Consider the following 23064-nt stretch of genomic DNA (forward strand, 5'->3'; position numbering starts at 1 on the left):
CACAAAAGTGTATTTGGCAGCTACTGATTTCCTATCAAAAGACCATGAATGAAATTGAATTCATACATTGAAGATGATGGGAATAGTCCTAATGACTTTTAATACAATTTCCAACTACGCATGTCAAGTCGCTTGATTTGGTATTATTTCAAGATTTTGTCTACAAAGATAATTGTTCCCTGTTATTCCTGTGCTTAATATGATCTGTATTTGATTTAAATGAGGATAACTATATGCCTTATATGACTAGACTAGAATAAGTTTTTCCAAGCAGTTTTATATTTAGTGTTTACCTTGTTCGATTTCCCAACTGAATTTGCATTAAGTGTCTTGGAATTCCTTGGCTTGTGAATAGTATTCCTGGTTGAGTTAACAAAGCTTTAAATGTGTACTACTATATCATGAACTTTAATATGCCTTTTTGTTGTCCCCACCTGGAGGGAAAGTAAAATATGAATCTTGGGAACACATACAAAATTTCTATTTGAAGCGAGAGTAGGCAGGGGCAGAGGTGAGAGCTCGGTGAATGAAGAGTGTTTAGTGTAGTTTTTACTACATTAAATGAATTTTATTGAAACTATGCAAAATACTCACATTTTGTATTTCCCTTCATTTTCCTTCAGCAGTATACTGAATTGTTAAAACAGATGGTCCTGTAGGTGTTTAATTATCTTTATCCGGGCTTTATTTTCAAAATGAAAAAGAAATCTGAATACTTCTTGCAGACTTATTATAGCAGTTCCCTCATTACACTATCTGAATTCTTCTTCCCAAAACTAGTTGAATTTTTGTTTACATATGCATTTGTGATTCACACAATACTCTGAACCTCTTGTGTTCTTAGATGTGCCAATTTTGGAATTGTAGTATTAATTTTTTGTTATCATCATGAAACATGGTGAAGTACAATAGTAACCAAAAAATACACTTGTTATCTAACAGAATCTAGTATTATGAATATATGAGTATTTCCTACAGTGAAATATTATAATTTGGCAGAAGTTGCATGGTATAGTATGCTATATGGTATTTTGTTGCAAGACAGAAGCCTCCTATAAATTTGAGAAACTAGGTGTCTGTAGAGATAAGAGGACTTCTTAAAGACCAAACCAAAGGAAGGCTACATAAGCTGCTTTTGTGGGAGAAGACATTCACTTGACATCACTGGATCTCTGAAATACCATGAGTCCTTAGTAAAATTTAGCTATTTCTAAGGACTTGGCAAATCTAGAGGAGGAGGACCATGTTAATGTTTCAGTCATCAGGAAAAGCTACAATTCAGAGTTGGAATCAGCCACATCAAAATCCAAATTTCATTTTTTCCTGGTATTCACAAAAATACAGTTCTTACTGCCCACTCTTCATCTGATGGTGGTTGCTGTTGCTTTTTTATGTAATTGTTCTGATACTTGCCTTACAACTTACTACATGGGTTCTGTTGGAGAAGCAAGGCAGTATGGTGTCATCAGTACTATTCCAGCTTAATTTGTGATGCAAAATACTGAGATTATTAACACACACCTGAGAATAAGTGAGCTAGAGATTCTACAGAAGCAGTTAAGGAAAAGGTCACTCTCGATCTTGAGTTTTGATGCTTGGTTTATAGTTTCTGACTTGTGCTATTTCAGCATTCTTTTAAACTGTGGGCTCATTTCTGTAAAGGAAATTCCCTAGTAATGAATGAAATCTCAGCTTCTGTAAGTATATTACACTTCTGCATGAGATTTTCCTAGAGAACGTGAATATTTAGCATGTAATTGGTAATATGAAATAATTGAGTGGCAAACAAAAACAGAATCACAAAAACTACAGCTGTGTTAAATTATACTTAATGTCCTATACAACCAGAAAGAATGAACTGTGTTTATTTTTCGAACAATAAAATTTCTAGTTTAGTTTCAATGTAATTTTTTTTAGAAAGTAAATTGTTTCATACTTTGCATAAAATTATGTTTTGCAGTTCTGATGCTACAAAGCTAATTCACGAAGTTGAAAAACTGTGTTGTGTTCATAGAAATCAATTTTATAGGGTATTAAATTATTTTTCCTTTGGTCACTGGCTAGTAGAATATGCTGGAAACCATGGTAACAGAAAGTGCTACCATGGTTGCCCCAGAGTCATGTTGAAATGAGAAAGCTATGTTTGTCTTGATTAATGTAATAAAAAGGGAGAAAAAAGAGAAGGAGCGGGAGGAAGGGAGAGAATAAGATTAATGACCTGTAGATCAGAAACAGCAAATGTACAGTCAGAGACGTATCTATAGATAAGTGATCCTGGAACTTCTGGTACCATTGCATCTTGAATGTGAAGGTGTTAAGCCATAAAGCTTTAAAGAGTAAAGGCTATATATCAGTTCAATGGTTGGTCTTTAAATTAATTCCTTCCATGTCTGTATTTTGCAGGTTTATATTAGGATAAAGGATGATGAGTGGAACGTTTATCGAAGATATGCAGAGTTCAGAAGCTTGCATCATAAGTTACAGAATAAATACCAGCAAGTGAGGACTTTTAACTTTCCACCAAAAAAGGCCATTGGAAACAAGGTACTTAAAAGAACTGATAGCATCAGTAAGAGTTGGGGGTAAAAAACTTTCCTATCCACACACACAAAAAAAAGAGGTGACTGTCATAAATATTTTTTTACACCTGCTGGACAGTTCCCATTTTTATACAGACTTTGCCCTCATCAGCTCCATATTCACTGATAATGTAGTTAATGCATTGATTTTTTTCCATTCACTGAAAAGAAAACTGTTTTTATTAAATGAAATATAACATACGCAGTAGACATGCACAAAACCCTCAAAACTGTACTGGACAGCTGTGTATGTAAAATGTAATCTCTACTCCATTCTTTTCGATAAATGCCAGCAATTAACACTGGTCAGTAGTTTATCAACCATTTCTGTAAATTTTAAAAAGTATCAGTCTAAATTCCTTAAATTTCCTGTGCTGTTCACCACTTGTTGTAAATTTGTTGAACCAGATTTTTAAAGGCATTTGGGTGCTTAATTCCCATAATCTGTGTCTTTGTGTTTTAGCTCTCCCATTCTTATCATACAGGGATTTTGCAACAAATACAGCAAGTATGGTTGGTTGTATGTATTTAATATATAGTATCATGTAACTTAATCCTTAATCACCAAAAACCCAAGAGTTTAAATACACATTGCAATATACATCACAAATCCAGTAAATATTGAGAAGTAATCAAAGTAATTTTTCTTTACAGTTTAGGAATGATCTGAAAACTTTATTTAGCTATCACAGGTAAAAGATTTGAGATTTAAATCATGCTTACAACCAAAAACATCTATACTAAAGCATTGGGTGCTTAAACAGACGTTCGGAATATTAATCAAATTTGTTAGCTTTTATATGGGAATTTCTCTTTTTTTATTTTTTTTTGCCTTAGTATCATTGAGTTCTTGTATCAAATATCTAAGAAGCACCAACCATAGTGATCAATGTAGTCATCAAAAGAAAGCTGATGTAATGACGAAAAGACTCAAGGATATTAATGACATTCTATTTGGCGATTAAGACCACATTAATACATGTATCACTAAAATGCCAGAATTATTCTGATTATATCTGTTGCAACTTTGTCTGTGATAGAAAAAAATCAACATTGCTAATTTGTATGAAATACTATAGAATTTCAAAAACAAATAGAAAAAAAATATATTTATAAAATCCTCAATGACATTCAGGTGTCAGTGAATGTGGTTTGTGAATGTTTAAAGATAGTAATTCTTACCCGACTTCAAATGATTTCTCAAGTGTTCCGTAAAAATGAGTAGGTAAGCTTCGCACATGCGATATGAAGTGAGTAGTAATGCACGTAACCTGTAATTAGTGGTGATGATATAAATATATATGGAATTTATCAATAAAAGCTTGTAGGTATGTGTGCTTGGCATAAAGTCCAGCGTTAATGTTCATTGCTTACTAACCTAGTAAATGAAAGTACTTACGAGATTTTTTTTTTGCTTTTTTTCATATATTGGAAGACCATGCATCTTTAATTTCTTTTTTAGTGGGTAGTTTTGTAATAGAAACATGTACTTTCTTTGTTCCATAACTAATTCTCCTTTTTTAAAGTGATGGAGTATCAGCCACTTCAGAAAATTATGAAAGCCTTCTTTTAAGCTTTTTTCTGATAGTCTTTCATCCTTAATTACTTTAAATACTAATTGAATTACAACTTCAGTTGCACAATTGATGCATAAAAAATCATTAGTTGAGCAAGTCATTAAAAAATTTGCATTGCTTATTTTTTCAGTGCTTTAGCTTTGGGCCAAAATTCTACCTTAATCGTGCATAAACAAACAATTGCTTTCTGTCAAAATCAGATCTCAGAAAAAGTATCTTTTCTTTACAGTAAGAAATGGGTGCCATCCATTGCCCTCCTGAAAGACTCCTGTGATGAGACATAAGCCACTTGTATAATGGAATTGATTAGTGATTATACTACCTGCTGTAAATAGCTTGCAAGTCACAAAGTAGCGCTTTCACATCAGCTTTGCAAGAGGTTACCTCAGTTTATCACACAAGAGCTTATTCCCACAGAATCTTGTGTAGGCAAATTTTTGTCCTTTCAGTGGTGCTATTTTCTGTACCATGTCATAGTATGTATTGCATTTAGGAATTGCGTGGGTTTGTGCAGTATGGTGGATTATGCTTAGATTATTAACACACACCTGAGAATAAGTGAGCTAGAGATTCTACAGAAGCAGTTAAGGAAAAGGTCACTCTCGATCTTGAGTTTTGATGCTTGGTTTATAGTTTCTGACTTGTGCTATTTCAGCATTCTTTTAAACTGTGGGCTCATTTCTGTAAAGGAAATTCCCTAGTAATGAATGAAATCTCAGCTTCTGTAAGTATATTACACTTCTGCATGAGATTTTCCTAGAGAACGTGAATATTTAGCATGTAATTGGTAATATGAAATAATTGAGTGGCAAACAAAAACAGAATCACAAAAACTACAGCTGTGTTAAATTATACTTAATGTCCTATACAACCAGAAAGAATGAACTGTGTTTATTTTTCGAACAATAAAATTTCTAGTTTAGTTTCAATGTAATTTTTTTTAGAAAGTAAATTGTTTCATACTTTGCATAAAATTATGTTTTGCAGTTCTGATGCTGTGTTGTGTTCATAGAAATCAATTTTATAGGGTATTAAATTATTTTTCCTTTGGTCACTGGCTAGTAGAATATGCTGGAAACCATGGTAACAGAAAGTGCTACCATGGTTGCCCCAGAGTCATGTTGAAATGAGAAAGCTATGTTTGTCTTGATTAATGTAATAAAAAGGGAGAAAAAAGAGAAGGAGCGGGAGGAAGGGAGAGAATAAGATTAATGACCTGTAGATCAGAAACAGCAAATGTACAGTCAGAGACGTATCTATAGATAAGTGATCCTGGAACTTCTGGTACCATTGCATCTTGAATGTGAAGGTGTTAAGCCATAAAGCTTTAAAGAGTAAAGGCTATATATCAGTTCAATGGTTGGTCTTTAAATTAATTCCTTCCATGTCTGTATTTTGCAGGTTTATATTAGGATAAAGGATGATGAGTGGAACGTTTATCGAAGATATGCAGAGTTCAGAAGCTTGCATCATAAGTTACAGAATAAATACCAGCAAGTGAGGACTTTTAACTTTCCACCAAAAAAGGCCATTGGAAACAAGGTACTTAAAAGAACTGATAGCATCAGTAAGAGTTGGGGGTAAAAAACTTTCCTATCCACACACACAAAAAAAAGAGGTGACTGTCATAAATATTTTTTTACACCTGCTGGACAGTTCCCATTTTTATACAGACTTTGCCCTCATCAGCTCCATATTCACTGATAATGTAGTTAATGCATTGATTTTTTTCCATTCACTGAAAAGAAAACTGTTTTTATTAAATGAAATATAACATACGCAGTAGACATGCACAAAACCCTCAAAACTGTACTGGACAGCTGTGTATGTAAAATGTAATCTCTACTCCATTCTTTTCGATAAATGCCAGCAATTAACACTGGTCAGTAGTTTATCAACCATTTCTGTAAATTTTAAAAAGTATCAGTCTAAATTCCTTAAATTTCCTGTGCTGTTCACCACTTGTTGTAAATTTGTTGAACCAGATTTTTAAAGGCATTTGGGTGCTTAATTCCCATAATCTGTGTCTTTGTGTTTTAGCTCTCCCATTCTTATCATACAGGGATTTTGCAACAAATACAGCAAGTATGGTTGGTTGTATGTATTTAATATATAGTATCATGTAACTTAATCCTTAATCACCAAAAAACCAAGAGTTTAAATACACATTGCAATATACATCACAAATCCAGTAAATATTGAGAAGTAATCAAAGTAATTTTTCTTTACAGTTTAGGAATGATCTGAAAACTTTATTTAGCTATCACAGGTAAAAGATTTGAGATTTAAATCATGCTTACAACCAAAAACATCTATACTAAAGCATTGGGTGCTTAAACCGACGTTCGTAATATTAATCAAATTTGTTAGCTTTTATATGGGAATTTCTCTTTTTTTATTTTTTTTTGCCTTAGTATCATTGAGTTCTTGTATCAAATATCTAAGAAGCACCAACCATAGTGATCAATGTAGTCATCAAAAGAAAGCTGATGTAATGACGAAAAGACTCAAGGATATTAATGACATTCTATTTGGCGATTAAGACCACATTAATACATGTATCACTAAAATGCCAGAATTATTCTGATTATATCTGTTGCAACTTTGTCTGTGATAGAAAAAAATCAACATTGCTAATTTGTATGAAATACTATAGAATTTCAAAAACAAATAGAAAAAAAATATATTTATAAAATCCTCAATGACATTCAGGTGTCAGTGAATGTGGTTTGTGAATGTTTAAAGATAGTAATTCTTACCCGACTTCAAATGATTTCTCAAGTGTTCCGTAAAAATGAGTAGGTAAGCTTCGCACATGCGATATGAAGTGAGTAGTAATGCACGTAACCTGTAATTAGTGGTGATGATATAAATATATATGGAATTTATCAATAAAAGCTTGTAGGTATGTGTGCTTGGCATAAAGTCCAGCGTTAATGTTCATTGCTTACTAACCTAGTAAATGAAAGTACTTACGAGATTTTTTTTTTGCTTTTTTTCATATATTGGAAGACCATGCATCTTTAATTTCTTTTTTAGTGGGTAGTTTTGTAATAGAAACATGTACTTTCTTTGTTCCATAACTAATTCTCCTTTTTTAAAGTGATGGAGTATCAGCCACTTCAGAAAATTATGAAAGCCTTCTTTTAAGCTTTTTTCTGATAGTCTTTCATCCTTAATTACTTTAAATACTAATTGAATTACAACTTCAGTTGCACAATTGATGCATAAAAAATCATTAGTTGAGCAAGTCATTAAAAAATTTGCATTGCTTATTTTTTCAGTGCTTTAGCTTTGGGCCAAAATTCTACCTTAATCGTGCATAAACAAACAATTGCTTTCTGTCAAAATCAGATCTCAGAAAAAGTATCTTTTCTTTACAGTAAGAAATGGGTGCCATCCATTGTACTCCTGAAAGACTCCTGTGATGAGACATAAGCCACTTGTATAATGGAATTGATTAGTGATTATACTACCTGCTGTAAATAGCTTGCAAGTCACAAAGTAGCGCTTTCACATCAGCTTTGCAAGAGGTTACCTCAGTTTATCACACAAGAGCTTATTCCCACAGAATCTTGTGTAGGCAAATTTTTGTCCTTTCAGTGGTGCTATTTTCTGTACCATGTCATAGTATGTATTGCATTTAGGAATTGCGTGGGTTTGTGCAGTATGGTGGATTATGCTTCAGTACCAATTACCCTATAGATCCAGCAGAAATAGTAGCCTCTTGGAACACATTGCACTGTGTGACTGCCTGGGATGGGTTAATGGCCTTGAAATGTCCCTCTTTTTTTGTGACAGAGCAAGCAAAAGTAATTGGAAGTTTTAAAAATCCAGTGCAAGAATTAAGTAAGTCATGTGGGAATGTTTGTCTTGGAATTCTGTAGAACTTTCAGTTTAGGATAAGGGATTTGTGCAGGATGCTACACATGCAAATGCTTGGTAATAACCATTAGAAGAGATACTGCCAATACTATTTCTTCCAATAATTCTTTTTAACTTCAGTGGCTACCAAAGAATGTTCCCTTTTAGATATACTGTTAGATTTCAATAGAGATTTTTTTCTTTCTGATATTAGTTACACTGTTTTTAATAGAATTGCAGCTGTCTTCCCGTTTCTAGATTTATCAATAAAGTCTTAAATCAGTGCCTAAAGAGCAGTTTCAGTAGCTAAATTCTACTAACAAAGGTATCTCTATACAGTTTACATCAATCTATGGTTTTCATATCCTTTACAAATCCTCAGTGTTATTAGATGCCCAAATAACATACTGATAAAACAGTCCTCCATGTGGAAATGGCTAAAAATTACTATCTTACAGCTCTTAGAAAATGATGATGTGTGCTTTTATATCCTTCAGGTCTGTACCTGAATGATATTATTTATTGCATATCTTCAATACACTGTGTTTGGTACTGCAAGGCTAGTGAAGGTGATACGCTTATTCTAAATGTTAGTGGCATTGAGAGAGGGTTTTGCTGTAACTGATTCCTCCTTTGATACCAGCACTAAATTTGGTGTTCAGTTATGTGTCTCAGATTGAGGGAATCTCCAGGACCACAAGAGGACACGATGTTCTACAGAATGACCTAGAACCACTACTTGCAGAGTCACAAAATTCTATCCACTGTTCTGCTATGTAAAATCTTGGAGCTCTGAGGAGCGAACTTGACTAGAAGAGAGTAGTGTAGAAAAAGCTATGGAGAACTATTAATTTTCATGCATAATTTTCCTGCTTACTGCAATAGAAATCAGGGAGATGGGGTTCAAATGCAAAGTTGTAGAGTTTGACACAGGAAAAATGCAAAAAGAAAGCAGAATTTAAACTGAATGAGGATTTTAAAAAGTGAGAATATTTATTATTGCATATATATTGTCATCAAATAGCAGTTAAATCTGAAAATATTTAAAAATTGTACATCAATAGATTAAGAATCTAATATTTGTATTAATTCTAATTACTGTTTTTTTTAATGTATTTTGCCTTTCGTCGGTTTGCCTTAAGTTGGGACAACTCAGCTTAATTCATTTTCATGATCTTTCAGCAAATTATGTATGTAGGATTAGAAACAAGCTTTAATGCTTGAGAAAACATATATTTAATATATAGAAAACCAATTAGTAGGAAATAAACAGAGGAGAGGAAAGAATATTGCTTTGGACAAGTAGCTTTTTTTCAATTACAAAGAAGAGTGTGTATTTGCCTTTCAGGTTGGTAACCTTATCTTCAGTGTATCAGTTTAAACATTTGAATATAGTAAGTTAGAATTAATGTAAAGCAATGAAAAGAGTAATTTGTTTTATAAATGTTGCTTTGAATCAAGTCAGAACAGGTAATTTAATTACTCAAGGAAAATATAACAATAATGCTTGCAAGAGTCCATGTATTAAGTTTCATATATACTAGCCCCTGTGCTGTGTATTTTCTACTAATGATCTTTCAGTGCTGGTAGCAAATAGTTGTCAAAATCTTTATAAGTAGTCCATAGAAGAATAGGTGTTCTTCCTTCAGTTTATCGATGTTTTGTTTGAGTGAAAACAAGAAATATATTTGTTCTCTTTTGTTGCACGTATAAGAGAAACGTCGTATACTCATCATATATTTCTTTACTTCTTTTTTAAACTGCAGAAAATTTTATTTAAAACTTACAAATTTGAACTGTATTTTTAACACTTGAACTGTTTGGTTTTGTAATTTTAAAACACACTCCGCATGTATCAGCCTAGTTTGTGGTTTGCTAAGTATTTTATATGTAGGTGTATATACCACGACTTGTAATTTCAAACTATGATTTTCTTGTGTGAAAAAGATTTTTGCCTTTTAACTAGCTTTCAGGTACTTTGGATCTTTTGAATTCATACTTCCATTATCACAGTTTGGGTCTTTGTGTCCACTGCCTTCCTGTCAAGGTTCCTAATGTCAAAAGGACTGGTTTGGTTCTGTGAGGTCTAGAGTGTGCTGAGTCATGTGAAGCTTACGAAGAGGAGCTTCATACGATCATAATACTTGGGTGCAAAGGGATCCCTGTATGCTTTTGCATAAAAATATAGCTTAGCTTTTTTTTTCATTTAAAATGAGCCCTTACATTTAACTTCTGAACCTCTGTTGGTGCTGTGTTGGTGTGTCATTTCTTGAAATGTTGCTTACAAGCTAATGGTTAAGTAATAATACGTGAGTGTTTACTGGACCTATTATTTTAATTTTTTGAATATTGCAATGTCCTTAAAGTCTCAGTTGCTACTTCTGCATTGGGAAGATTATAGCACTTAAAGAATGGATTTTAGTAACTGTCTAAACATCTAATTAAGTATTCTCTTGCCAAGGGTATTGTCCCAAGAGAGGACGTATCGAAATACAAATGGTTCTTTGCTTCCCCTGAAGATGTGAATTCAGTGATTGTCTAAGTGTGTAGAAATTGAATAAGGTAGCTTTCCACTGAGTGCTGACTTGACTACATGATATCCTTTTCTTTCCTTTAAAACATTGGATACCCCATATGGAAAGAATACACAGCACTTTTCTAAGATTAGAAGAGAGTGACTTTGCCATGACTCCTCAAATGCACAGGAGGAACAATACAGAAATCTAAACCAACTTTTCTGTCGAGGAGAAAATGCTGAGAGCAACATCATTCATTATTTTTAAGGCCAGGTTGGATGGGGCTTTGAGCAACCTGTCTGGTGGAAGGTGTCCCTGCCCATGGCAGGGGGGTTGGAACTGGATGATCTTTAAGGTCCCTTCCAACCCAAACCGTTCTATGATTTTTAGCCCATGCAACTGAAGTCTGTGAGCTGTTTCTCTAGCCATAGCTTGTTTCATGCCCAAATGTTATTTCCACAAAGTAAATGTGTCCCTCTCACCTATCAGTGACTAAGCTAAATTGTAGATTATTTTGTGTATGTAATTATTTTAAAAGCTTGTCAATATTATGTGTATGTGTCTTAAAAGATATCTGTTTGTATATACATATACACACACATGTACCCATATGACAGCAGCAAAGATGGCATTTAGGATATATATAAGGTTGGCTTCTGGAATGTATCTTGTAATTCTGCAAGTTCTATTCACCAGGGACGTTATCTTTCCCCCATTTATATCAGTGGAAATCCTGTCTTTGCACTAACAGTGCAGATGGCTTCCATTTTTTTTTTTTTTCCTGCCAGCATAGCTACTTTTTTATCAGTGCCTGGTCTGTTTGCCTGTTGCTGGAGATAGTGAAGAGGTTGACAGTCTCCAAGGTAACTATTTTAGAATTAAAAGGTATAGAAGGTAAAGATTTTATTGCAAATAAAGGAAAACAGAATGTAGCTTGTGTCTTATGTTTATAATGTTGATTGGTTTTTAAAAGTTTATCAAGTAAAGAGTTGTCTGGCTCTGTGTGTGTGTATATGTGAAGTAATTTGAAGCAATTCAAATTGGAGTTTGAATTTTAATTTTTCTCTTAAGGGTTTTACATTATGCCATTGATGTGTAACCCCTGTTACGTATTTCCTTACTGTAAAAATTTGATCTGCCATTTTGGGCCAGCATGACCTGTCTATTCAGAGTTTAAAGCTGTTTTTTAGACCTGGTGATGGAGATAGTAAGCTCCCCTTGGAAGTGGAACAGAGGAGGAGGAGCATGAGGGGAATAAGGTTTTTTTAAGGAAGCCCTCCCCCCCCCCCCCGTCTGGCAGAAAGAAGCAAGGGAGAGAGCTGCAAGGCTTTTCATCATGCATAGGGCAGGGAAGCCATGCTGTGCTGTGTTATGTTTCAGAGTTCGTGGCTGAGTGGTAAGCTGCCCTTGAGGTTTCCCTGAGGGGAACCTTTCTGGGTTAGGGACAGAGGTCACCAGACCAATGCATTTCCATGAAGATTCCAGTACTGGATACTCTGTTTCCTCTTTTTCACTTGTTTTCTCCTGTTTTGGTGGCATGAAGTGTTCATGTATCTGCAAGTATCTAAGATACATAAGCTTTTCTTGTTAACTTTTGTGGAAGTATTTTTCTGTGGGGAAGAGGGGGGTAGCTGCTATTAGGTTGGGCTGAGGTGAGAGATGATTTGATGATGCTGTTTGGGAAAAAAACCCACTTGTCTTGCTAGTATTTCTCAGAGAGCAAGATGGTACATAATTTTCTTTTAAGGTTACTGACATACTCAATAGATGTCTTTCTGCCTCCTCAAGACAAGGTATTTCTGTTTGCCGTAATCAGTCACATTTACAACACAGAATATGAGTTCAAAATTCAATGTTTATTGTCCTGTGCTGACTAAATTACACAGTACATTACATAATTTGCACATCTACATTAACAGAGTATGTATTTTCTTATTGTGACCCAGGGAAGCTGAGATCCTGTTGACTCACAGGCGAGCATTCAGGACTGATAGAAAGAAGAAATGAAACTTCCTGCATCTTTCAGATCTGGAGAAGGCCCTGTGTGCATACTTTTTCTAACTTCACTACTATTCCAATAAATATCCTAGACCATCACATTAATAAAAACACTGCCAGTAATTCTAGACTGACATGGAAAATCATCTTCATGGTTTAAAGGAATTAATTCACAAGTTTTTTGTGTATGTCCAATGTACATTTTATTGCCATGATAGCAAATTTTATTGTAATAGTTAAGGTACTGGCAGTGTTTGAAATATGTATTTTAAAACAGGAAGTCTACAAATCCCTGTTTAACTAGTACATAGACAGTAACAGAAGAAATGTGGAATGCTTGAAAGAGGATGATTCAGAACGGATCTTAGGGAAGGAAGGAATTTCATTCCAGGCTTGGGTGGTTTTGTATCCTGATTCAGAAAAGCACTTCAGGACATCCTAAAATTTAAGTATGTGTTTGACTTGCATTAAAATCAGAAGTTCAGATATATGTGCTTTTGTGCTTTATGGGGTTTAGAGCTCATAGAAACTATGCTTCATCAGATTAGTTTGTCATAGTCATCCTATCATAGGGAGCTGTGACTTAGCAGAGAAGAAAGCAAAACTTCTAGCTAATGCCTTTGGGGCAGTGGGCTAAATAATATTTCTTGATACTAAGCTTTGATACCCGATGTCTTCAAGTAGAATTAGGAGAAAATTATGACTCTGATGTTTCAGAAATGGAATACATTTATTAAAGGAGAAAAGCTTTGGAAATGTAAATCCTTAAGTTAAATACTAAAAATTTGAAGTTAAGGATTGCTTTCATTAATGCTTAGTTAATTTGATTTTTGGATGATGTAATATAGATGCTTAAATTCTGAATTAGCCTTGATTTTCAAAGTGAGTAGATTTTAATTTTCAACCCTCTTAGTGGATTTAACTAGTGTACTGAGTTATTTTCATATACTATTTTGCCTTGTGGGTTTTAGGGAAAACTGTAGCTATTATAAATTTGACAGATAAGGTTGTGCTATAGTGTCGTTAAAAAGAAAAGAAAGGGATCCATTCATACTGTGTTCAAATCAGGAAAGGAACTCAAATTATTATCTTATATGTATAGACATACGCGTTGATTCTATAACACTGTTTTTTATGGCATTCTAAAGCCATACAAGAAAATTTGCCCTCTAAGTTCACCATGATGTTACTTCATAACTGGAAAGTTTAATTCTCAGAGAAGGATGAGCTGTAAATAGTCATTAAGATTAAATTAATACAACCTAGTTTTCAAATAGGTAACTTAATTGAAACACCATGCAGGTAGAAATAAAAATAATTTCACACTTGGCATAATTATTAAGATTTCTAGTCAACAGCACACCTCTCTTCTGTCATTGTCACCTGCACACTAAGGGGGACTACAGAGCATTTCAGATACTGAATCCAGATCCTCTGGGTTTTCTACTGGAAAAGACTGCAGTTGATGTTTTATGTATACAGCACTTAGAAAAGAGCATTCATTTCCATTTTTTTGTCACATCACTATCTAAGGGAAGAGAAGGAAGTCAGTGTGAAACGGTTGGCTTTTCTATTACAAATACTTCATAGCAAACACTTCAAGTTCTGTGGTATGAACTGTCTGGGTTACCTGAAACTCAGCATGAATGTTAAAGCTAGCACAGTGCAGGGGAGTGTATTTTATTTTCGGTGGTTTAATTTAAAAGGTAAACAGTGCCAACTCGTAGTTCTCCAGCTCCTTCAGAATGTCTCACTGAATTAATGTGTTCATTTGATGCTCAAGTGTAACATTTCATGAAAACAGTGAATTGAGTCTCTTTCTTTTCAGGTTACAAAAATTTGCTATTAATTACTGTTGAAGTTTAGTAAAAAGCAACATAGAGTATTAGGGTCTACAAAACAAAATCTTGCCTGTCAGGAGGTGTTTTTATTTTTTCCTGTCTTGTAATCCTATAGTTAAGAGAAGCAATTTATTCTAACAAATTGTTGAAGATAGACCCCATGGAAACAGTTCAGATGGTGTTACTTTACATCATGGCATTATGGGGGAAATAAAAGAAAGTAATGTAATTTACACAGTGCTTGGACAACTGCTGGATAAAAGTATTGCAGTTTTATAACAACTCATGCATTATTTAGGTGTTCTGGTAGCCTCCTGGTATAAATTAAGAATATAAAAATAATTTTCTAAATTTATTTCTTATTGTGACGGTGATGCTCAATTACCAAGTTACTTGAATTAATAAATTCCCTTTCAGTGAGACCTTAGCAGGGACACCTGATTACAGAAATAAAACTAAAACCTCCTTTCTCCGAATCTCAAATTTTACCCACATTTTTCTATCTTTCTGTATTTATGAAATGCTTTATTCCCCCCCCCCCCATATTGCTTTATAAATATCAGCAAATTCTAATCTTAATTGCTGTACAGCTTTTTGGGCAATTGCTAGTACTAAACATATTCAATGTTATTTTTCTAAAAAGTGGAGAAAATTAAATATTGAATACTTTGGGCCATGTGAAATGCTGAAGACATTTCCTGCATGAAAAATCTGTTTTTCCTCATTGTACCATGTAAAATATATTTACATGAAAGCATATAAATAATGGGGACTTGATATCAATATTCCTCATTCATTCAGTTTTTATTTTAGAAAATAGAATTGTCCTATCAGAGTGTATCTAAACAAAATTTCTATGGAAGGATCATCTAGTCTGTTGAATGGGAGTAAAGTTCAAAGACCATCCTGTATCCTGTTACCGTTTGGCAGATGGGATGGTAAATTGCTGTCTTAGTGTTTTTGTGGTGGTTTTTTTTGGTTTGGGTTGGTTTTTTTTTTTTTCCCCCAAATGGTATGTTTACTTGCTAGAGTTAATATATTTCAAATGAACATATTTGGATACTGTTAGCCCACAGGTGTAGATAGTAGCCAGAAGCTAGCAGCCTTATTGCAGATCTCCTTTAGATGTCTTGGGTGTTGCTGGTTATCAGCAGAGCGAGCAAGACTGCTGTAATCTTAGCCAGACGAGTTTAGGGAAGAGATCGGTGTCTGGGCTGCTGCGTGGCACCCTGTCACCATCCTCTGTCAGCAGTTCTGTGGCAGCCTGCACCCATCCATGTTCTCTTAGTATGCGCCCTCCTGAGATGCTGGAACCATCCAACACGAGACAAGTGGCATAAATTCCGCTTGAAGGTTTTTACTGGGAAGGGGAAATATTTACTGAAATGTGTTAGAGAAGCAATTGTTACTAAACTTGGTGGGGAATTTTGAAAGCAGTTTCTTTCACTTGCTGAGAGGGTAGAGGAGAAGTTGTAGGTTTTCGTTAACCTATTTGTGAGTTTGGCTCTTTGCTGTAGTTTGGGTTTTTTTTAATTAATTTGTTATTTTGTTTTTAAGGGAAGGCATCACTGTGAGCTTGTATGCTTTAAGCAGTGTATGTACCATGTTTCTAAAGGGTTTGGGGGTTGGTTTTTTATTGTTTTAAATTTAGAGTCTGCCTTTACTGGTCTTCAGGGCATTTTTAAACCTGATAAAGAAATTAAGAAAGAAAACTGCAGTGTTGGGGGAAAGCACTGAACTGAGACACATTTTAACTAATATTGTTGATCATTATTACTGTAATATAGGCTAGTGAAAAAATAGATCTCAGTTTCCTGAACTGTTGTGGTAGTTTCCAGAATCTCCTGAATAAAAATAAAAGAGTAGACTGGTAGTATTTGGTCTGAGGAGAAAACAGAAGTGGAATTTCCCTGTTCAAGAGCTGAGTAAAAGATAAGCCCTAGGGGTCTTGCTATAGGCTGCAGTTTTCTATTGATGCTTTTTAATGTCACATGGTTGGCATTTATGTCTTTAAATAACAAAATATTTAGATGACACTGGATTCTGTTAGCATAACATTACCAATTGAATTCTTTTTCTAACAGCGGCATTAAACATAGCACTAAAAAGACATCAGTTTTAGTTTTATTCTCATGCTTTTTTTTTTTTCTAATGATATATTTATTCAATTTTAACACTTTTTCTCAAAGAAGGTTTTGAGAAAGTTTAGCCTTTTGGATGGATGAGATTGCTAGCTTGAAAATGCCAGGTATATTAAGAAATGTACTTGGCTCCAGGATTCTGTAAATGTCTGAGCAAATTTAGAGAGGTACAAGACATAGTTTGACTGAGACTTACTATACAGGGGAAGAATTTATCAAAATGGGATTGTCTGTTGTTTTGACAGGGCCTGGGGACCACATGCTTTTATGTATCTGTTAACATGCTTGTGCTCTCGACTTGCTTAGAGGATGCTGTATAGCAGCATTGTATTCTAAGAAAGCATGGACAAAACCTTAGTATGATGATAAACCTTGGTAGCTATAATGCTCTCAATCAAAATAAAAGGTAAGACTTTTTTTAAAAAAATTAACATTTGAATAAAACCCATATTTGCGTAGATTGAGCTTGCAGCTCTTCTGGTGACCTGAGAAGGCTGGCACAGCTGCTGAACAACCGTTTCCTTACTGAACAGGTAGGCTGTGCTGAGCAGCTCTGCCCAGTACTGCAGGAGATGCCTTAAGTCTCAAAAAATTAGAAATGCCACTGAAAATGTTGCAATTGTCCACATAAATTTGTGCTAGACTAAAGGCATTGACAGGACCATAGCTCACTGTTAGCGTCTCTGCTGCAGGGTGGTTTTGCAGCAAAGCCTTTTTCAAATGAATTTCTCTAAAAGCTTTACTTGCTTTCTGGTATCACTAAAATGAAGCCTCAGTTGGAGATGGAAATGCATCAACTATTTTAGTAAAGAAACACAGAGTAATAACTACAATTATGTAGTAAGTCTCTGTTTAAAGATAGATTTCTCTTCAGAACTGACAGTTCCTTGATTTCTTCTTTGTATCTCATCCTCTTAAATTCCTGTTTGTTCTGCTGAACAGTAAATGTACAAAAAAATCTCACAGTGGGGTGGGAAAAATGGCAATTTCGTGTATTGTATACCCTTGTTTTGTTGTATAACGGTAGCCTGATTCTGCCATACAGAAACTGTCAATACAAGTAGAATGGAAATTTCAAGATCTCGTAGTTTCAATAATTTTGAGATTATTTTTGTATAATATGGTAGTATTTGGTATATTTAGTATTGGAAACTGTAGCTCTGTAAAGCTGTTTCATGATGCAGTAGTTATTGAAGGACAGGGTTATTCAAGTCATGTTTTATTGTGACCTTTGAAAAGGTGTCAATTAGCCTGTAAAAATTAATACTTGCTATCTAACTATTTTTTAATCACAAAACAGTGAGAGTGACTCAGCAATGAATGTGTAATTAGCTCCCATTTCATCTTCTGATTTCCAGCTTCATTTTGAAGTTAACGATTTGGTGTCTTGTAAACAGACAAAAACTGGTATGATAATTTTGGTAAGACTGGTTGACCAAGATGGTGAAAAATATTAGGTTACACTAGAATAAGCTGAGTTTATTTCTGCATTTGCAGGTTCATCTTTGAATAGCACTGTTGTCAGTTTTATTTAGGATGGGATGCATTGTGTGGTATCAGAGGCTGATAACAGCTCTCATTAAAGTCCTAAAGCCATATTTCCCTTTATCTTAATTGAGTTGGATTGAGCCCTGAGCTGTTTTGTTGGTTTGGGAGTTTGGTTTTTGTTTTTTTTTTTCCCCCCCAGCGCTAACAATACGAGGTTAGTTAAATGATAAATAATGGTTAGAACATCAGAAGCAGCACATTTTATGTTGATTGCAACAGCACCAAACCCAGAATATAAGTGTTTTATCTTTTCCCTAAATCATGGTAGGTAACCATGGCAATCATACCATTTCCAACAGCTCATGGGAAATATTTGAAACATCTTAAGTGAGCTGTTCCATTAATAATGAGGAATATCAATGTTTTGCCATCTGTTACATACTAAGTGTATATGAAAAACCAGCAGTTGTGTGAAACAATTTAAATTGCAAGTTGGAATGAACTCGACTTTTAATGGAAAACTGCAAAACAGTGTAACGTAAAATATGGTACATCAGGCTCTGCTTTTTGGTTTTATAGCTTAACATCATCTTCTAATACCTGTTGAGAGTCTATAAGATTTCCATTATATATTCTCACTTTTAGAGATTTGTAATTTGATACTAGCATTCTGCTGTGGGCAGAAACTTGGCAAATTCTCAGTCAAAAAGAATTTCATAAAATATTTTAGGAGACATTAATTTCAGATAAAGATATTTTCCCAGATGTGTTTTGATGCTTCTGTAATCTGAAGCAGTTTTGCTTGGTGACTGAAATTTTGTGAACTCTTACTTGAAAAGTATATGTTCTAGAACAGTGGGCTAGGAAAGAACTTTGGTGGTAGTTTGTGTAGAAACAGTAATAGCTTCATTTTTCAGAAAACATGCCTCGAAATTGAAGGTGAATGCTGGTATGTTAAGTCTCAATTAACAATTTATGTACAATATAAGCTTACTCTGCTGAAATTGGTGGCCAACATGCCCAAGAGATATATGTCGGGATCTATCCATATTTTTATGCAACTGAGTCCTTCTCTATAAAAAAAAAGGAAAGAGAGATTCTTAATCAATTAGGAAGGTCAAGGGTTATGGTTACAGGCAATGTATCCCTGCGTGTACTAGTTCCTTTTCTATGCACAGAATGCTTTCATGGATTGTTAGTCAGGTGGTGCTGAGTATGTGAGGCTTTCTCTTTCATCAGATTGGAGCTGCTTTTCAAGTATAGTAAGGTAATTTCAGCATCATTGCAAAGAGCAGTAGTAGCTGACTGTAAATAGGCCCTCACACTGAGGATATAGGGCTCCAAAGAGTTTATATTCTGAATGGACAAGAAATCTCAAATCTTGAAAGCAGAGCTCCTGCCTTATTTGAATACTCTTTTGCCCCCTGTAGTGCCATGGGATCAGCAATTAGGCTTATCATGAATACAATAGATGTTTTGCAAGTAATAGTTAAATTTCTTCAAGTTTGATGGCATCAGTCTACCACTGGGCCCAGTTAGAAGAACTGAAAGGGCCAACTAGCCTTGCCTTTTGGTTTTAAAGTTCGTAAGATTGTAGCCAATTGTTCAAATACCTTCATGGAAAGATTTGTAGACAGAGCAACTAGAGCCTGACTCAGGAAAATGCTTAAAAACTTGTGCTCCCAAATTGGTTATGGAAGGATCTCGTCTGTTCTATACAAAAACGGAGAAAAACTTAATTTAGAACAGCCTGTTTTTTTGTGTAATAATTTCAAATTATATATCATTTGTGTCCTATAAACAGTTACAGCTCTTGAAAGTATAGGAACCAAATACATATAATGCTGGTTTTAGTGCTTCTGGGGGAAAAAAAAAAATCATTGTCACAATTATCCAGAATTTATTTTTATAGCTAGGTTTGAAAGAACTTAACCGTTTTTTTTCCAGAGCTCCTACTAGTGCTGGTTTTTTTGTTTTTGTTTTTTTAAAAAAAGCAACATATGTAATAAAGGCAGGTAAAATTCATAAAGAATTCCTGCAAATAAAAAGAGGCATTTATGAGGCAAAGAAAAGATCTTCGTTGTGATTCAGATCCCAACTGGTCAAATGACTGGCTTCATGATTCAAGACACAAGTTCTTTTTCCTTGTTAGAGGCAAGACATGCTATTAATCTTACCCATTGCGTTTCTTCTATACATTTTTCTTAGCTGAATTTGAGAAAATACCTTTGATCTTTGTCATCATACCCATCCGTATTTTTGAGAGCAGGTCTTTTTCAACCATGTTAGCAGGATATCTCTTCAGTGAGATCTTGAAAGCGTGTTTATTTAGTACTGTTAGTACCGTTACTTTTTCTTGCCATACATGCATTTATTTTCTTAAAAATGAAACGATATAAACTAACCTTTACTATTGTGAAAATATAAGGGTTTTTGCAAAAGTACATGTGGTTGTAATATTAACAAAATTACTTTGTCCCCACATTCATATCAAGGATACATGAATTTGTATATTGAATATTAGGGGAAGATCTTTGCTGTTTCCCATGTGAATAGATATGCAAGTGTAGACTTGTATCACCAAAGATATGTACTGAAAGTATCCGTTTTTTTTTTTTTTGCTTGTAAATAAAAATGTCGTTTAGGAGTTGGAATATAAAATACTAACTTGATTTCAGTTGTAGATAATGGGGTCCAATGAAAAGAGGGTAACAGTTACCTTTTTATAATTTGAGACTGAAAAAATTGGCCAGGCTTTCAGCGAATTGTGTTTTTCTATTACTAATTATTGTATTTACTGTTTTCTGACAAAACCTCTTTATTGAAACAACTTGGCAGTAACAACTGTGTGGTAAAATAATTCATCTGAGTAGCTGACCTGCTGTTGCAAAATGCACGTTTAATGATAAAGTATAGACCTACAGTTGAATCATTTTGACCTTGGTTTACATTACTTCTGGTAAGCACAATGGGCCTTAGTACATGGTACAGAATTTCATGGTAGATCACTCAGTGTTTGTTTTGGAGATCAAATTTATATCAGGCTAAAAGAGCATTTTTAACTGTTTTCAGGCTGAGTTTCTGTACTTCACTTGAATAAATGGCAGAAAAATAGCTATATTATAAGCACTAATTTGATCAGCTGTACACAGCAAAAATGCATATCCCAAGCATGTTCTGGCAGTCTTAATTAGAAAACTCCTTTGTGCTGTTACTATCTGTAGTTAATAAGATTCTATACAATAACACAAGGGATAGAAAGTACCTACATTCAGCATTTTGCTCCTGTGTTTATAGCAAAGTCATCCTGCCTGTGAAAGACGTATTTATTTATATACATATGCAGTACAGAAGACACTAAAAGAATGCAGCTTCTGCTGAAGAGAAAATTTTATCATAATTGAAATTATTTCACTGAAAATACTGTTGTTGAAGATTTGTGACCAAAAAAACTTCAGAACTGAAAAAGCGCTAATGAATGTGGTACTTGAAGAATGGAGATTTTCTTGGGGACTTGAAAGCATAATTGGTAGAAGTGATGAAAATACAATCAGGGAAGTGTAGTGGAGTTGAGGTCAGTTCTTTGGAATGGCTCCAACATGAGGCTGGTCTGCACTGGGAGTGGGCTTGTAGAGCAAAGCAATGTCCCTTCCTCCATTATACACAGTCAAGTAAGACCCGTGGAGAGGATTACTCCCCAGTTGAAAAGATCTCGCATGCCAAACATCACCACTACTCATGTGGTTAAAGCTTTTGGAACCAAAGCTGTTTCACAAACTTTTTCTTCTTCCCTGAGCTCTCCTTTGTGCCACACTTTCTTGTCTTCTGCCTCACACAGCTGGTGGTAGCAAATTAGTGTCCCTACCAATGTGATGATGTGATACGTTAAATCCTTGAGTGGAAAGATGGGAAGACAAGGCTGTTCCTTAAGGTAGACAATGAATCCAGTAGGAAAAAAAAAATCTTAGTGAAAAAAGGAAAAATAATAACATCTATGTTAGTCAATTAGTTAATTAGTATTGCACTACACTTTTATTTATTGTTAGCATTCCATTTTATTCTAATATTATGTGTTCCCACGTATTAAAATTTTTGCTTTAACATCTCCCAACAGCTTGTATAGACTTCTGTTCCACACATTTGTCCAGACTTCGTCAGTGCAGTAGGGCACAGAGCAAGCTGTTGCTCTGTTCCATTTGAGTAGTAACTGTACTCAGTTGTGGAGTACTGGGTGAGTGACTCTGCAGAGTGGATTGCATGAACTGTCAACGATGCAGCTTTGTTTTTTAATAAAGTATCAGTTTCCAAGAGTTTTCAGACTTCTTCATTTATCAGTAAATTTGTTAACACTAGAATCACTTGCTACACAGTTTGTGTATGTTGCTGAAAAACAATGAGACTGATAAAAAAGAAAAAGGAAACCATATAATACATAAGTTTTTTTATTTTTGCACTGATCTTGATTGTTACATGTATTAAGATAAAACTGGAAAGTGAAACATGGCTGGACATCTATGTAAGTTCATATCTAGAAAACAAAAAAAAAAGAATATATATTTTGGTATTTTGTGACCTTAATTAAACACCACAAGCACTGCCTAAGTTTTTGAAGCCTGTAAGTATGAATGTCTTCAGCAATTATAAATGTTACAGCGATTACAATTACATGTTAGTAAGAAATCACATTCAAATAAAAGACAAGAGCAGGAAAGACGTCCTTAAATTACAAAAAATGGGGCTACTTTTAGTATACAGGATTTGTTGCAAATATTTGCAAATGTACCTTACTTAACAGTCATTGATTTTTTTTTTTCCCCTTTTTTAATGCTGTGAATTTAAATTATTACTTTGAGAAATGTAATTCAGAATCTTTTCTCATTTTCTTATGTCTCCTACAAATATTGCTGTTCCTGGTAATTTCTCGTAATGAGAGATAAGAACAGAACAAAACGGCAATAAAGGCCCTAGGAACTCTACAGCAGTCCTCCTGAATTTGAAGGAGCATCCCTGCTTTGATGATGAGTTAGTCTGTTTTACTTAAGGAAGGAATAATCTTCAGA

At 34.4% G+C, this 23064-nt stretch overlaps 1 protein-coding gene across 1 annotated transcript in view; it reads left to right on the forward strand.

Moving 5' to 3' along the window:
- Positions 1-23064, forward strand: part of SNX29 (sorting nexin 29) — a 138382-nt gene that overhangs the window by 83045 nt on the left and 32273 nt on the right. The window contains exon 20 of the mRNA XM_009639592.2: positions 2404-2544. Within this exon, the coding sequence (XP_009637887.2) occupies positions 2404-2544 (141 nt within the window). The remainder of the gene's footprint in view (positions 1-2403; positions 2545-23064) is intronic.

Source organism: Egretta garzetta, unplaced genomic scaffold (genome assembly GCF_000687185.1).
Source record: "Egretta garzetta isolate BGI_Z169 unplaced genomic scaffold, ASM68718v1 scaffold575, whole genome shotgun sequence".
Taxonomy (NCBI): Eukaryota; Metazoa; Chordata; class Aves; order Pelecaniformes; family Ardeidae; genus Egretta; species Egretta garzetta.